We start from the raw sequence: 18,048 nt of genomic DNA, 5'->3' as shown, positions 1-18,048 counted from the left end.
TTTTACTTTGTGCATTTTTTATGTGTTAATGGCTTCAAATTGAAACGGAGAAAATATTTTGTTAGATAAAATGTGTAGTTTTAATTAAAATAGATATGGTAGGCCTATTCAATTATTGATACATTTAAACAATTTTGTAAGATAAAGTATATAAATAATATGTGTAAATAAAGTGATAAAAAAGACACTGTGTATTTCCTTTTCCTTGGAAAAAACGTTAACTGCATTAAACTACCAATCAATAATTACGGTAATTTTTATATAAAACTATCTACTCAAATTAAAATTGCTATTTTTCATACACTCCGTAATATACTTCTCAATCTGACAATTGCTCTGCAAGAACAATGTAAGTATCAAAAGAGATGGTTGGGGATTGTTCTAGTGTGCATACACAATCGCTAACCCCTCCCGCCAATCGAATTGACACTATCTATACCCTCAAATCTAGATTATCCAAGACAATATAGGGTTAAAGCTAAAAATTAAATGGTGGCCAACCCGCCAAACTGGTAAAACCAATAATAAAGGTTAAAATAAACCGGTTACTGAGTTGCGATAACATTTCAACGGCTTTTTTTGCTGCAGTATGACAAAATATGGTTAATAATATCATTGTACAATCCAATTAGTTTATTGGATTAGAGATGTTTTCCAATGGTTGTAACTAAAGAACTACTGAGTTTGCCAGCGATATTTTATTATGTTAAGCTATTTACCAGTTACAATCTACTTTTTTCTCTTCTTTGGTGACCTTGATCGTGAACGGTCTCTTTTCTTGTGTTTTTTTCTATCTCTTCTACCACTTGAATCACTATCATCCTAAAACAACGAACCATTGATTAGAACCTCATCACTTCATGTTATGCAAGTGCATGTCCTAGGCCCGTTGTTAAACAAATAAAACAAGTGCCACTGCTCAGCTAATTCCTCTCATCAATGTATAATACTCTCTTTCCACCAGGAGTGGGGGTAAAGGAATGACTTACCCTAGTGCCAAGCGTTGTGCCTGCTTCCGCCAAGTGTTTCACTGCTTGTTTAGTGGAAAATTCACAAGAAAATTGATTGTAAAGAAGTTTTACAAGCAGATATAAGCCATTTAAAAGCTTATACAAACTTTGCAGATTATTTGTCGATAGGAAAGCTCATAAGGGCACCCAGTGATGTTATGACAGTTGTCATATTTTGTATAGCCTACTTTTTAATTTAAACATTGTACAGAGTAATATAGTACGAATCATCTAATTACATTAGCATATCAATTTTTTTCTGGACAGGTGTTTGAACAATTACACGAAATTAAATTAGTGGGTTTATTATTTTAGAAAGTCATATACCAACTCCTTCCAGAAAGGAAACCACATCTGTTACCTCGTTAAAATTAGGACTTAGGCAAAGTTAAAAAAATTGGCTTTGTTCAGAAACCTATGAAGGAGGTTTTATAAAGAATGGTGTTAACAATAGATGTACATTTATAAAAATAGTATTTTCCAATTTTGCAACATAGTAAAAGTCAGCATTTGTTACTGTAAGCACATAGCCCAGTGTTATTTTTATTTAACTGGCTGGCTAAGTGGTTAAAGTGCTCACCTAACAATAAAAGTTCACTGGTTCGATCCTGAGAAAAGTCAGTAGGTAAAGCATTTTAGCTTTTGTATTGCTAAACATCTTTGATACTAAAAAGTACGGCCTTCCATTAAGACCTGGTAAATCAGTAAATAAATATCAACCTCAGATTCTGAAGAGGTAGCGTGTCTTTCTTTTTTCCTCTTTTTCTTCTTTTCTTTTTTGTGTTTCTTCTCTTTTTTCCTCTTTGGTGCTTTCTTAAGTTTTTCTTTATCTGGAGGCATGTCATCAACTGTAGGTACAGTGGGTTCATCTTCTGGTATTAGCTCGTACACCTTTCCAGTAGGACTCTGTAACAACAGACATGTTACAAGACATGCTTGTCTCCTTGAATGAAAGATTTAATTGTTTTTTTTTTTAACAAACGTACATAACAAAACAACTTATTAAGTATTTTCTAACCCATTGTTACATTTCTGTAGCTGAAACAAAACACTGTACCGGTATTATATAGACATTGTTTTAAATTCTTTTTTCCTACACACCAGTGGTAATACAAAGACTATTTTTAGCATATGACGGATTAACCAAAAAATTGGTTACCCGAAACGGTTTTCCCTCTTTTATTTCGGTTAACCGGGGTTCTACTGTAGGCTACTTATGCAAACAACTTGTTTTCTACGTATGTATTCAATCTAACTTTTTAATAGTAGTGTCATGTGGTGTCTGGATCAATCTTGGAATTTGTTAATCAATTTTAATCTTTATAGTTTAATTATTTCATTTTAGACTTTCACTATCCAATTGGCGTAGCGGATTTCTACCCCCGGATATTTACCCCCATGAAAAAATGCCTACGTCATTTTGACGTCACGAGGGGCGGGGCCTATACGCGGTCAAGAAACAGTCCGCGACTGGAAATCTACCCCCGGACATCTACCCCCGGAAATCTACCCCCGGACATCTACCCCCCGTGGTCAGCTCTGTCACGTATCGGCCAATATTCATTGTTGTAATTGATTTTATTGACTGTTTTATGTAAATCAACAGCTCTTCGGTTAGTAATTGCCCTCTAATATCTAGTATTACGCATGTGATATGTCATTGTCTCTGTTTAATATTATCTATCTTCCTAATGAAATAGGCTGTAACAGCCCTTTTTCACCCGAACTATTTCTACCCCGGGACATCTACCCCCGGACATCTACCCCCGGACATCTACCCCCGGACATCTACCCCCGGAAATCTACCCCCGGACATCTACCCCCCGTGGTCAGCTCTGTCACGTATCGGCCAATATTCATTGTTGTAATTGATTTTATTGACTGTTTTATGTAAATCAACGGCTCTTCGGTTAGTAATTGCCCTCTAATATCTAGTATTACGCATGTGATATGTCATTGTCTCTGTTTAATATTATCTATCTTCCTAATGAAATAGGCTGTAACAGCCCTTTTTCACCCGAACTATTTCACCGATTTTTATGATCGTGGTGTAATTTTAAATCTTAAGATCTAGCGCAACGCAAAATGGTAATTAAAATTATATTTTTATAAAGGGCTTCAAAAGTTTGGACCTTAAGCATTTGATTTATTTCTAGACAGTGATTTAAATTTTTGGCCAACTTTCACACACAGTAACAGCTAATGGCGCATGCACGAGCGCAGATCGTGAAATTTAATACATATCATTGAAGGAGGTTATTTTCTGATTACTAGAGGTAAAAATACAGTGCAATTAAATGTTGATAAAAAGCCTGCCACTGGTTGATCAATAAATTAATTAATTACTAGGTGAAACCCGTCAAAATCGACGGTTGCTTTAAAGGCTTACGATAATTCTTTTAACTGTGACAGAGTGAAATTATAACAAAAAACGTGAGCGCATAGCATTGTTTAATGAGTAATAAATAAGTGTAGAAACAATAATGACTATTGCGTTAGTTACAAAATATGGTTTATCATTCAATGAATAACATATTTCTTATACCGTCGGATGTGTTGGATGTATGTGTCTTAGTAGACAGGATAAGAGCACAATGAACTTCTTCTGTAGATAAATAATTCGTTGGCTAAGAAAAATATAAAGCCGGATTAATAAATATCTCAATCCAAGCGCATTAAAATAGCCCTGGCCTGAACCTTTTTTGTAGTATGTAGTTAGTTTAATAACATTCAAATGCTCTATTGTGTTTTTAATAAGCTGAATGAATACATCAAAGTAACATCTCTAACAAGTCTGCAATAAATTTCGATTTGGCAGATTAATGACTATCTAAATCGTGCTCATATTTCTTCATAAAAATTATTAAAAGTTTAATCCAGTTGCTGTAAACCACTATTTATTTAAAAATATTACACGGCTCATATGGGCAACATGCCCTTCTGCACTTGTATTATTTTGTATTGTATTACACTATCGAAATCTTTTCCAATAATTGAAAACATGTATGAAAATAATCTTATGAACCTATGATGATCTGTCTTAGATATGACAAAATATTGGCAAAAGTGGTCAAAAATGCAGACACCAAGCCGTATAATAGTTATAAGATAATTCAATAAGTAATAATTTAATAGTTACCGTATGTAATATTTTCCAATGATTTCGTAATGGAACGTTATACAGTATTGCAGAACATAAGATGATGCAGAACAAAATAAATTTTTAAATCAGAAAACTACATTGTAAATACTTCTTTTTGACAAACTCAGTAACTCTCTATGTATTGTTTAAAATACAATTTTAATATTAACAGCTCTTTTATTAAAAGTAGTGAAAAATTATCCATATGACGATAATGTAAACAAATCTGGGAAGGGAACTTTTAAAGGTTTGCTTAAGGGTCAAACTTTTGAAGCCCTTTATCAAAATATTGTTTTAATTACCATTTTGCGTTGCGCTAGATCTTAAGATTTAAAATTTACAGGTCAATCATAAAAATCTGTGAAGTAGGGCGGGTGAAAAAGGGCTGTTACAGCTTATTTCATTAGGAAGATAGAAGACAATGACATATCACATGCGTAATACTAGATATTAGAGGGCAATTACTAACCGAAGAGCCGTTGATTTACATAAAACAGTCAATAAAATCAATTACAACAATGAATATTGGCCGATACGTGACAGAGCTGACCACGGGGGGTAGATGTCCGGGGGTAGATTTCCGGGGGTAGATGTCCGGGGGTAGATGTCCGGGGGTAGATGTCCGGGGGTAGATGTCCGGGGGTAGATTTCCAGTCGCGGGCTGTTTCTCGACCGTGTATAGGCCCCGCCCCTCGTGACGTCAAAATGACGTAGGCGTTTTTTCATGGGGGTAAATATCCGGGGGTAGAAATCCGGCGACCCATCCAATTACCACTTTTTTGTAGACAATTTTACTGTAAAGAAAATGGTAAAAGAATTATTAATTTATTTTTTAAGGTTTTCTTTCTATAACTATTAATTGCCAACAGATTATTAATAAACTAGTGTACATGTTGCTCGAAATCGAGCAATTGCAAAGAAGTACAGGAGTTATTTACAAACAAATTAATTGGTTGAAAACTTATAACAGTCATAATTTCCAATGATTAAAAAAAAAAAGAGCCAACTAAAAGATTATCAACCAATGGAAATACTTACAATTTACATAACAGTCCTTTTCCATTTTAAAGGGTGAATTTTTAACAATCAAACTGCCCATGGACGGGAAAAGGTAAGCTTACAATTTAAGGTCAACGTAGAAAGCTGTCAGATTGTATTAAGTATCGTACCTAAGTTATTTAGCCAATTTGTAGACAATAAGGTGTAGGCTACTTTAAACTCTACAGGACAGAGTTAGGCAAAAACTGGCAGAAATCTGAAATGGTGTTATTTATCATAGGCTTAGTCATATGCCAAATCCTTAAAATAAAAATTTAATAACTAACTTATATCATATCATTAAACACAAACCAACATCCAAAACTATACACATTTTTAATACAACTTCGATAATTTACACATTGACTGTTTACAACATATCTTTTTCTTCTCACTATTAATTTTTGCTTCGCAACGGGAAAAATTAATTTCATAATTATTGAAATAGATTTATAATAATCCATCATAAAGTTTAAGATTAAATAAACCTACCACATAATTGTTTTATTTTTTTTATCAGCTGTCTAACATTGTGAAATATGCATTTGACAGTTCTGGTTGTTTACATTTAAATGTCAAAAAGCAAATGTAAACATTGTGAATTTTCTCATGCTTCCATGGAGACCAATTATTAATATTTAATTTCTGACAACAGCTGGAGTTTCAAAACAATTTTTGTTTCCCATGTTAATCTTATGGAGAAATATGAAACTTTAAAGGGCCCCAGGGCCTCACTCTCTAATTATTTCCCTAAAAAGAAAGTTTCCTGCACAACTTCACGTTACGCTCTTTCCAATGACACCAAAAACATGTCAATCGGTTCAGTAGTTTCGGAGGAGTAATTGTCACAAAATTCCTGCTTGCGTATTAAATAAGTATAGATTAATTGCCTTGAAATAATATCAGCTTTTCCCAGTTTACTGTCTTGGGAAGTTATTCTTTAGCTGTCGGTTACGTTAGTCAGTGATTAACCATGGACGATGAAATCCCGAGCTCAAGAACTGCCCCTAACTGTCCCCAATTTTGAGGACTTCCCATATGCATGAATATGAATAAGGTACGTTAACCTTTACCTATGATAATACTTATTATTATTATATAATTTTTAATCCTCAGTTTTGATGGCAAGAATCTTTAAGAATAGGCATAATAACTGATGGTATTTCAACTTGGCCATAAAATCTAATTAAAAATGTGATGTACCGGTAACTCTTACTTGGAAACAGTCTTTGGACAAGTGACCGTTGACTCCACATTTTGTGCATGTTGTTTTGAGAACTGCCTCTAAGGTAATGGCCCTTCGTCCACCGCCAGCTGGCATGCTCTTGCGCCTTTGTTCATCCTGGCTTAGAGCAAGAGAACACTATTAGAGATCACTTTTGTTAGGGGATAGTCATAGTCAAAGTCATAGTCATATAATCTTTATTCAGCAGTACAACATGTTGCACCAGAATGGCGTTATACAATTAAATTATATTGTTAGAACCAACCATAACTTATATAAAAAGGCTAAACAAAAATACAAATCTTATAACTTACAATTTACAACACATTCAACCAAAAAAATTCATCTAGGGAATAAATGGGCTTGGATAACATAAAAGTTTTTAGCTGTTTTTTAAATTTATTTTTGTCTGTTATTTGTAAAATATTATCTGGTAGATGGTTATAAAATTTAATCCCAGCATATGACGGTTTATTTTCAAAGAATTTTAAGTTGTGATTTGAAAAACTGATTTTGTGTCTGTGCCTTGTCCCATAGCTGTGGCATGAACCCAAGGTCTCAAATTTTGGTAAATTATTCTTTACAAACAAGATCAAATCAAAGATATATTGGGCAAAAACAGTAAGAATACCAAGTTTTGAAAATTGTTCTTTAACTGAGGTTCTCCAATCTTGAATGTTTAACATGATACGAAGTGCTTCTTTTTGATATAATAATATTTGTTCCAAATTTTCATGAGAGGTTGCACCATATAAAATTATGCCAAAGGAGATGTGGGAGTGACTAAAAGCAAAGTAAATTATTTTTAATGTTTCCAAAGGACATAATTTAGACATTTTTCTCAGAGCAAAAATCCCTGATGAAATTTTACGGCCAAGATGTTCAATATGAAGGTTCCAATTCAAATTTTTGTCAAGTACAAGTCCTAGGAATTTAAAATTTTGCAGTTCTTCTAGACATTTTCCTTCCATCAAAATTCTGTGTTGAGCTGGTTTATTACTTTGATATGTTGAGAAAGATATACACTTTGTCTTATTTATATTTACTAAAAGGTTTAAATTGTTTAAGAAAGTATTTACGTGTGGAAATTGGTTATTTGCTATTGACTCTACTTTTTGATGGGTATTACCAGATACAAGTAAGCTAATGTCATCAGCATATAAACAGACTTTTGCATCATCTAATACATCTGGTAAACCCTTTGTATAACATATGAACAACAGTGGTCCCAGGATTGATCCTTGTGGCACTCCATATTTTAAAATTTCCAATGATGAAGTAAAATTTACCTTATTGTTGTTTGTGACATTAGTTATTTCTACATATTGTTGTCTGTTATTTAAGTATGATTTAAACCAATCTAAAGCTCTTCCCTTGATACCCAAACAAAACAGGATATTTACCAGCTTGGAGTGTGACACACTATCAAAAGCCTTGCTGAGGTCCATGAAGACCCCAGTAACATTATTTCTCTTATCCACCGAATCTATTACTGATTCAATGAACTGAACACTAGCACTAATCACAGATTTGCCGGATTGAAATCCATGTTGTTCTTTATCTATCAAGTTGTTGGTTTCCAGAAATTCTGTTAGTTTTATACACATAGCTTTTTCATATATCTTAGAAAAGGATGGTAGTAAAGATATAGGTCTATAGTTTGAAGGTATAGCGGGGTCTCCCTTTTTAAAGACTGGTTTAATCTTAGAAATCTTTAATTTGTCAGGAAAAATACCTGTAATAAAAGAAGAGTTTACAAGATGACATAACGGATATTTTAGATAGTCAATTGCTGTTTTAATAATAGGCATGGGGATCTCATCATAACCACAAGAAAATTTATTTTTAAAAGACAAAACTATTGATTTGATTTCTTCTAATGATAGTGGTTGAGGAAGAAAACTTTTATTTGAGTGGCTCAAAAGGGGTGTTTGGATACTTTTAGCTTTGTTGGGTATGTTTGGGATAACTTCTGTTTCAACCATGTTGGCATAGTACTGGTTTAGGAGTGCACTTACCAACCTGGGATCACTGACGTCTCTGCTTCTATGCTTTAAAGTAATGTTTTGTTGGCGGATTGAACTGCTGCCTACCTCTTTATTTATAATATTCCATGTTGTCTTGCATACATTGTCTGCATTTTGTATCTTATTACTGAAAAAGTTAGTTTTAGCTCCAAGAATTTGGGATTTTAATTCGGTTTTTTTGTTTTTCAAGGCCAATTTAACATTTTTGTCCCCGGTAAGCCGATTTAAATTACTTAGTCTGTCGATTTCCTGTTTACTCTGTACAATGTGTTGGTTCATCCAGCCTGTTTTTTTGGAAGTCTGTCTGCATTTTACCATAGGAAAACACAAGTTAAAATAATACATGAAAACATTGATGAACACATCATACTTATCATTTACAGGAGCGTTATAGACATCATGCCAATTTTCATGAGAAATTAAATGCATAAACTGTGCGTTTTTGTCTTCTGTGAATTTTCTACGAGTGGTGGTGATGGATTTGTTTTTTGATTTGTTTGAGTTGCCAAAATGTATTTCAAAAAGCTGACCATCATGGTCAGATATCTCAGTAATTAGTCCTGTGACGACAATTTCATTTTTATTAATATTTGTTATAATCTGATCAATTGAACTTTCTTTAGTGTCACACACTCTCGTAGGGAAATTCACAGAACAGTACATTGAATGTAATTCAACAATATTTTTTAGTCTATTACTCGTACTATTGCTTTCTAAAACATCGATATTTATATCCCCAGCAACAACAACATGGGCATACATTTTGTTCAGAATTTCAAGTAAAGTATTTAACTTGTCCAAGAAAGTATTTGTGAAACATTGTCGCGGAGTCCTATAGACACCGGCAAGAACTAAAGTTAATTTTTGTGTTTTAATTTCAACAAGCGCACATTCAAATTCTTTATCCATTATTAAGTTATTAACAGCAGGTATACGTATTTCTTTAATTTGTAATTCAGGTTTGGCTAAAATTAAAACTCCACTGCCTGAGGTTGAATGGCGAGAATAGAAAGAGCAAACATGAAATTTTTTTATATTTAATCTATCAATTTCAAAATCTTTCATTTTGTGCTCTGTAAGAACTAATACATCAGTTTTTATCTGCTCTAATAGAATTTCTAAAACATCAATCTGTGATTCTAGATGTTGGACGTTTTGGTGAAAAATACTGAGATAGGAGGTTTTACAAAAAGGTGTTTTTATGTTGGGATTTTGAATCATTGTTGAATCACATTTTACATAATTTTTTATCCTAAAAAACTAGGTTGATCATCAGCGGTCACACTGACACTCACATTCACATTATTGCCCATAGCACTTGAAACTTGACTAACACCGTTGTTGATGATTGGTTGCCGCTGTCGGGATGTCATCGTAGGAGGCAGGGAGTTGTCAGCGAGATAAGGTGTAGAGCTCTGAAGAGACGTGGATGCCAGTGTGGGCAGTGATGGTGGCAGTTTTGCGGTTGGTGAGGTAGGGTCAGTCACAGAGGGTGGTGCAGCTTGACAAGTGTAGCGAGGCTCAGCTGATGGTGTATCTGCCTGGATGACACAGGGTGTGCTGGTCGTCAGCTCAGGGATATCAGGTTTACTGGGTGTTGAGCTCAGGCCAGCTAGATGGAGCTCCTCCGCTATGCTGGTCCTCAAGATGTTAACAAACTCCTCGTGGTTAAGTCCACTTCTTAGATTCCTTATGGCTTTTTCATCATGCACAATAATGTTAATTCCAGCGCCAGTCTTTAGGTGAAAATTTACAATCCGATTAGCAAAGTGTTTTGGGGATATCTCATCTCTAGTGCAACCCATGGCAGAACAGATTAGCTTCTTTAATTTTTTATCTGAAAAATTCTTGGTGAATTGATCAAACGCCTCATTGTAACTGGATGTTGTGGGCTTACTTGAGTATGTAGGTTTTGTCACGAGCCCATAGATTGTAGCTTGGTCGTCGGATCCTTGTATTGTCAAACAGCCATTTAGACAATCAGAGCGCTGAGGTCGTCCAAACTCTTTCCTGAAGGTGACAGCAACACCAGCCGACATTTGTCTGGGGCATCCAAAATCTCCTGAAATGCAGTGTGCGAAAGCTGTTTCACGATTTCCTTTGAATTTGGTAATCTGGTCCGACATGTGAGCCTCTAGAATCTGGATCGGATCCGTTGTCTTTGGTAGCGTGATTGATGGTCTTGGCGTTTCTGATGTAGAGGTTTGTTTTGGACAGGATGACATAGGAGTTTGGAGATCTGAAGAGCTAAATTCAGTTGTTTTAGTAGCTTTGACGTTGGTTTTCTCTAAGCGAGAAATAATATTATGTATCTCCTTGCTTATTTGCATCTTTCCTTTTCTATTAACATGCAGACCATGGCGGGTATGATGATATCTCTGCAGCAAGTATAGGTCCAGGAGATGCACATGAGTTACGGTGTAACACTCCTGCCTGATCAGTGTCTTTACTTCCTTAATGAGGTTATTTTCAGGACTATTTTCGTTTAGGTCATATCTAGATGGTATTGTAGAAATAATAAGGTTTGTGTGTTTAAAAGAGAAAAGATCCTTTTTTAACTGGGTTTTAAAGTTTTTGAGAAACTGTTCTCTTTGAGAGAGTGAGTTTGGAGTTATGTTGTTTGTGCCTCCAATTAAGACTACGTAGTCTTTTTTAGTATAAAATTTAAAACTGGGAGAACATAACATGGAATTCATGATAGGTTGTAGTGAAGCTCCTGGTTGGCAATGATTGAATATTTGAAGCTTATAATTATTGACTTGTTCCAAAAAAGTAGATAGGTTCCTCCCTTGGCTATCACACGCTACAGTAAGTTTTGGTATATTAGAAGTCATGCAGTTTGTGGTGGGTTTTTTGTGCATTGTGGCTGTAGAGATTAATCCATCATTAGGCCTTATTACGCAGTGCTTCGACTTATTCACATTATTCAGGGATGTTTTAATTTTATCAGTATCACCTTGACAGATTTCTCTGTTACTTATTGTGCTTAGAACCTCAAATCTGTTATTGGTTGTAGTCTTTTGTTGGTTATCAAAAAGTTCTTTTCTTGCAGGTTGCTTTTGTGCATTTTTCCTATGTCTAGTAGGTGCTGTTTGCCATTTGCTATTTACATGATCAGGCTTAGTAATATCAGTTTGAGTCTGCCGAGATATATTTCCGTCATTTTTGTTAGCTTTAGGACTTTTCATTCCCTTGTACCAGTCCAAAAAAGATAAGTCACTTTTAACAGTGCAATAGTGATGTGCTATATATTTTGCATTAGCAAGAACATGAATACCACATTCAAATGATTTCTTTTGCTGAATGCATGGCATCTCTATAACTTTGGTGGTTTCAATGTTTAGTTTACTGGCAACAATTTCAGCTGAGGTTTTATTGCTAGGACTCAAGGAGTCAAGATGAAATGCCATTCCACAATCCCTAATCACAAACAACAAACTCCAATGAGAGCCATTGTCATCCTGGCCACCATCTGATGCATCACTTATGCACAAAAAAACGTAGTTACTTTGTGCAAAATTTGTTAATTGTAGACTTTCACGTGCTGTTTCAGGTGCCCCTAGCTTAATGACATGATCGTGATTGATGGTCCAAGAAAAAGTATGTTGTTGTCTGCAATACTGTCACTCATTGCTGAAAAATAATCATGCAATAAAGTGTCATCAACCCATTTATTAGTGTTCCATGACAATTTAGATTCTTTACTTACTAATTCTGATGTAACAGAATTAAGGTTAGATCTCATGTTTTCAATTTCAGTGCATTTATTTTTCATTTCCATAAGCAGTGTGTTGTTGTAGTTTGAAATGCTGTCACGTTCTTTCCTAAGGTTATTATTGTCCAATGTCTAAAGATTGCAACTTCTGCTGCAAGCATTTAATTTTTCTTCAAGTTCATTTATTTTAAGGGTTTCTGTTTGTGTTCCTCTTGATTCTTGAAGGTATGTAGTTTCATCGTGGTTGGTATTCCTGCTAGTTTCAATTTTAGCTTCCAAATTATTTAGTCTAGTTTTTAAGTGATTTTCAATCTCATTGAGGTGAGATATTTTAGACATTAGTATTGTCTTGTCAGACTCAAGTTGTACAATCATACTTTCCTTGAAGGTGTTGTCTTTAACTATTTTACATTCCAGCTTATTTATTCTTTTGCTGTAATCTATTTTTAGTCCTTCAAGACTATTTTCTAGTTCAATTTTATCATCCTGCAATTTTATAATTTTGTCTTCTAACTCCAGTTCTAATTTCGATTTCATATTCTTGAGCTCATGAATCTTTTGATGTAAGGTTTGATTTTCAATCAGGAGTGCATTGCCCACTTCTGCGGCCAATGTTAAGGATGTTTCAAGGTCCACATTTTGTTCAGAACTTATATTGTTTAACTTAGCTTCTATTTCTGACAAATTCAATTCATTTTTATCAGGTTTGATTTTATCATCGATTTCGGTTACTTTTTGACATTTTTTACATCTCCAAATTGATGGCTCACCATTACACATATTTTTGAATGTCTGATCAGTTATGTCTGTACATCTCCTATGAAACCATGTTTCACAAGGCCCCCTGCATAAGACTGAGTTTGCCCTTACTCCTTTATGGCATAAACCACAACGAAAAAATACCCAGAATAGGGAGAAAAGGGATAAAATTACAGAAAAATCCCAAAACAGGGAAAATTGGGATTCAAGCTTATTTAAAGATCCCAGTTAACAAGTAATAATGAAGCAGTTTCCCTCTGAGACATTAGGCAATTGTTATGAGCCCAATGTAGATAAGGGTGACCAAAGTCCAACCACCGACCCTTCTTATCTGAGTTGATAACCAGATCTTTAGTATTTTTGCTAATCTATGCAGGTAGATTTAACAGTTTTTCACACTTAACTTGTTAGTCCTTTGGCGCCATACTATTTAAGGTTGATGTAAATGTTCACTGACTCAGACTAAATAAGAACTTGTAAAAACTTTTTCAAAAAAACCAAAATTTACACACTAGAAAAGAATAAATCAGGAGCACTAAATCTTGTCAGCTAACCAGTCTGGGTCTTCCCCACTACTGATAATTAGATTACGGATAATTTAGATTAAGGAACTTAGCTATAAAATGACCATGTACAAGCTTGGGAATTACTTTTGCAATTTTTGTGTTCAGACGTTGTGTACAATAAAGCTTTGTCTATTGTCTATTAATATGTCTTATTTTATACTTAGAGTTTACACCCGATTTGCGTTGGAATCTTGCAATGAAGGTTTCCTCTGTAACATCCCTTTTCCACCCATCCTTCTTAACCGATTTTCATGATTTAGGTGTAATTTTATAAGTTTATGATCTAGAGTAGGGACGAATGGCAACTAGATAGATAGTTTCATTTAGGGTTGGCTCCATTAATGTTTGATTTATTTCTAGAGTTTGCTTTCAAAGATCCAGTGATGGTGACCAACTTTATTAATAAAGGACTGGGTGTGTGAATTGTAATTTTATAATAGCTATTCCTTCAGTTGAATATTTAACCAAAATCAGATAGTAAACAAGAGAAAAAACCAGTTTATTTATAAAAACAGATTTAACGTTGTCTGGACTACTTATATATAATATGGATAAGATACTACAAAAACTAGATTTTCAAAGAGTTAATTTGAAAATTATAACTTACTGGAATTGAACTCCATTAGGATCCAAATCTCGACCACTTCCTTGATCAACAACCTTCATGGATAAGGCAATCTTTCCATCCTCCTAAGCACCAAGCATGGATCAAAACCGATTCAATTAGAAGTTTATTATCTACACGGAGGATTTACCATGATTTATCAGGCTACTGTAAAATTAATTAACTTAGTTATGAAAGTCATCCAAGTTACCTACCTAGGAATAGGAAAGTTGTCACTCAATAATCCGGCCAACTAGAGGCTGTCCAATTATCAAGATTGCTTTTTCTTAAATAAATTGTATCAAGATCAAACATCACCATTTAATATCAAGCAGTGACCTCGGCCTATAACTATTAAGGGGAGTCGCTACTGAAAAACTACCAATTTTGTAAAAAACTTGATTTTTTTTATTATTTTTTTATCTTGTTCTATGGATTGTAAGGTTTCAGAAAAACATAACATTTGGTATAATATATATTTTTTTCACTGTGAAAAAAATATTTGAAGTGAAGCGCGCACACCTCTTTTGGGGCATCAACTAGGCCTAGTATAAACCAACGTATAAACTTCAACCGCTGTTTTCCGCGACTTTAAAATTTTGTTTTTTTTTATATATAAGTTCTTATAACTTTTAAACTATTGCAGCTATATGAATGAAATTTTTACCACACATTGTTATTACTATAAATCAACTTTCTGTGCATGGATATTGTAATTGGGTAAATAAAAGTACATGAAAAAAAATTTATAAAAATTTATAACCTATAAATTTTTCAAAAACTTATTTTTGAAGCCATAACTTATAAACTAATTGAGAAAATAACATGAGTATGCACAGAAAGTATGTGCTTTCCTTGCTCTTTAAAATAAGATATCGAACAATAAAATTGGTTCAGTAGTTAAATAGTTATAAGAGATTTAAAAAAAACCCTTTTTTCCCGCTAAAAAACTTAAAAAACTCCAAAAAGTATGTAAATTTTTTTTTTTTTTACTTTAACGGCAGTAAATCTTTTTCTAAGACTAAATGAACTTAAAAAAGTATATATGATAATTTTTAAAAGGATTTTATTAAAAATCACTAGTTTCAGTAGCGACTCCCCTTAAGCTAAATGGTACTTATATTTAATCAAACATGAAATTTAGGTTTTACGACAAAAAATGCAAATAACTCTGGCGTGAATTAAATCATAATTGTTTTGATCACTTACCAAGATTTTGATAACTTTACACCAGACTCTTTCTCCCTTCTGAAGTACTTCGGTTGCATCATCGACGACACCTTTTGAAACCTGACTTTTATGAACCAATCCTTGATTTTTGCTTCCTGGAATAGAAATGAATGCTCCATAGTTCTGGACACTTGCGACCTAAAATAAAAACATGAAGACATAACTTGGTCACTAAACAATCAGGAAACAGATCTAAGGTTTAAAAGAATTAATTAACAGTTAAATAGCCCATGGTAGACGTAATAATCTATATTTAACGGACAATCCAGGGCCGATTTTCCAAAGAAAGAAGTATGGTAGGCACGTGCCTAGGCCCCCAGGCAATTGGATTTTTTGAGGGAGCACAGAAAAATTAGGAAGTACAAAATTTTGGTGGTTGTTTGGTGGTTTGGCATGCGTGATAGCCCTACGGCCAAGGGCCGACCCCAATCGCCAGCTACACAGCCTACCCTACACCACACTCGCTCCTGCTCTGTGGTTGCTACGCAACAGCTTTCGCCCACCCCGCCCCCACCACGGCCACTTATTACACTGTCACGGATGTACGCCCAACTAGGCATACTTTCGCCTAGTTTTGATGTTTTGACAGGTCAAAACATGAAAATTTGGGTTATTCATTATTATCGATGATTTCATATCAATATTTTATTTTTTTATTAGATGTATTGATATTAACAAATTGAAACTTATTAGCTGACAACTACGATAAATAAATAACTTACTGTTCAGTGTCAACAAACAATTAAAAAAAAAAATTATACTGATATGAAACTGTTCTAAACTAACCAAACTTGCTGTAACATTTCAAAATTCCGTTAGATAGCCTATTTTCCCATATGACTTTTGGGTTCTATATTCCCATGTTTCTTTTATCAAACTTAATTTTGAAACGGTAACTTAGCCTACAGCAAGTTTCGTTAGTTTTTCAGTTATGTTAGGTTAGTTTAGAATAGTTTCATTTCTTAATCCAATATACCTATTACTATTATTTTTGCCAAAACAAGATTAGGCTAGTTCTTAATCTTATTCTCTTACATGGGTAACTTAGGCCTACTTACCAAGTTAAACCTAACTTAGGCTAAATTTTTGGACATTGATTAGGCCTATTTTAGTTACTTTTGAACATTTAACTAATGCATTGATGTTAGAGTTATAATCAAAGTATATGGCTAATAATTATTTGCATACAAAGGAGTTGTAACGGTTAGTTTTTATGTGTTACTTCTTTTAAGTAATGTTTATTACTATATAGTGTATATTGTGGGGGGTGAGCTCGCTTGGCAGTGAGCACAAAGAAAGGTACTCGAGATTCGATTATACAAAATTCTATATTATATTCTCAACACAAGTAGTTTTAATAATTACAGAGATAAAGGGAAAAATAGAATATAGATATTATATCAAGAACAATGAATGGCAAATACTAAATGACAAAATAATGATTTTCAATCAAAAATAATTGTTTATGTTATTATTCTCAAAATAACTATTCAACCAAAGAGGCAATAGAAATTGGTAAATTTATATATATTATTTCAAATAACTCTGCGTTATTAAAAGTATGAATTTAATATGACAAGTATTAAGTGTCTTTATTAGTATTTCAAAACTATCTGTGCTCTAAGTCCAAAAATATTAAAAGAGTATAACGGCCTTACCTTGGCCAGCCGGCGCTGGTTCCTAAGGAAGAGTGAATTATTGGTAAAAAGGTCTACCACCGATGGTACTTTCAATTTGGCTGCAAAGAGAGAGGGTAAGGCCATAATCAGCAATTTGTTGGGTATTGAACCTACTGAATGCAAGAAGCAGCACAAAACTGCTTACACTCAGAAATCTACTTTACTCAACCAACTGCTGTAACTGATACTTCTACAATTGTTTGATTGATTGAAAATCATTTACAATATGAATTTTTAAGTTTATTGTTAAATTTCATTCTTCCCCAAAAATTAAAGTCGTCCTACCATCACAGAGTCAAATAGCCTATTATAGTTAATTCGGTTACCAAGCTCAAAACAGTTTTGGGCTGCACTTTACTTTAGGTCCTACACTCATTCGAATAAAAATATTGATTATTCGATTGTTTCATTCGATATATCGTTTGGTTAGTTAGGTAAGGCTAACCTTACCTAACTAACCAAACGATATATCGAATGAAACAACCAATTAATCGGTATATTGATCGATATTTTCATTCGAATGAGTGTAGGACCTAAAGTAAAGTGCAGCCCAGTTTTGGGCCCATCTAGGCAAGGCCCCACTAGAAAAAACTTTTTTCTAGGCTAGTGGAGCCTTGATCTAGGCCTATTATTTTATCAATTTGAGTTTTTTAGTCACAGATGTAGGCTCTATTGCACAGTAAAGGATCATGCTCATGCGATAGAAGTAAGGAACCAAAAATAAAATTGTTGTAATAAATAGCAGGCCCCTACCTCTCCAAGAAATATGGAATTTAATAAGTCTGAGCTGTCTCCATTCATTTTGACAGTTTAGTGTTTAGTGTTTTTCAGTTTTTGTTTATTTTATTTACAAACAAACACAATTGTAGCCGTCTTCTTCTTCCTTATCAGTTTGCTTATAAAAAAGCCGGCGTGGTTGATCTACCATGTAGCCACGTTATTTCAACTTAAAACATGACTGTACCATACATTTTCCCCGGGCTTTTTCCTGCTAGTTAGGAAATGATTTTTGATTTTCTAATAAATTGAGTTTACCGAGGATCATAGCTTAAA

General features: G+C 33.9%; 1 protein-coding gene across 1 annotated transcript; it reads right to left on the bottom strand.

Moving 5' to 3' along the window:
• Positions 1-686: 686 nt before the first annotated feature.
• Positions 687-17,816, bottom strand: LOC128986423 (zinc finger CCHC domain-containing protein 17-like). The gene is made up of 6 exons (XM_054406789.1): positions 17,749-17,816; positions 15,296-15,454; positions 14,090-14,172; positions 6,407-6,536; positions 1,731-1,916; positions 687-822 (listed from the first exon to the last, which is right to left on the bottom strand). The coding sequence occupies exons 1-6, from the start codon at positions 17,794-17,796 to the stop codon at positions 730-732; spliced, it is 699 nt and encodes a 232-aa protein (XP_054262764.1). The 5' UTR covers positions 17,797-17,816; the 3' UTR covers positions 687-729.
• Positions 17,817-18,048: the final 232 nt, after the last annotated feature.

This window comes from Macrosteles quadrilineatus, unplaced genomic scaffold (assembly GCF_028750875.1).
Source record: "Macrosteles quadrilineatus isolate MER2022 unplaced genomic scaffold, UCM_ALF_1.0 Scaffold_2__2_contigs__length_208266976, whole genome shotgun sequence".
NCBI classification, from domain to species: domain Eukaryota; kingdom Metazoa; phylum Arthropoda; class Insecta; order Hemiptera; family Cicadellidae; genus Macrosteles; species Macrosteles quadrilineatus.
The sequence above is the reverse complement of the archived record's forward strand: the minus strand, read 5'-3'. Positions and strand labels throughout refer to the sequence as shown.

What these genes read in the sequence shown, in the direction of transcription:
- LOC128986423 (XM_054406789.1), bottom strand. Translation starts at nt 17,796, where the DNA reads ATGAATGGAGACAGCTCAGACTTATTAAATTCCATATTTCTTGGAGAG. An exon ending in ATTCCATATTTCTTGGAGAG is followed by an intron (nt 15,455 to 17,748) that starts GTAGGGGCCTGC and finishes TTTTTATTTTAG; the next exon opens with GTCGCAAGTGTCCAGAACTA. An exon ending in CCTAATGGAGTTCAATTCCA is followed by an intron (nt 6,537 to 14,089) that starts GTAAGTTATAAT and finishes TCTTGCTCTAAG; the next exon opens with CCAGGATGAACAAAGGCGCA.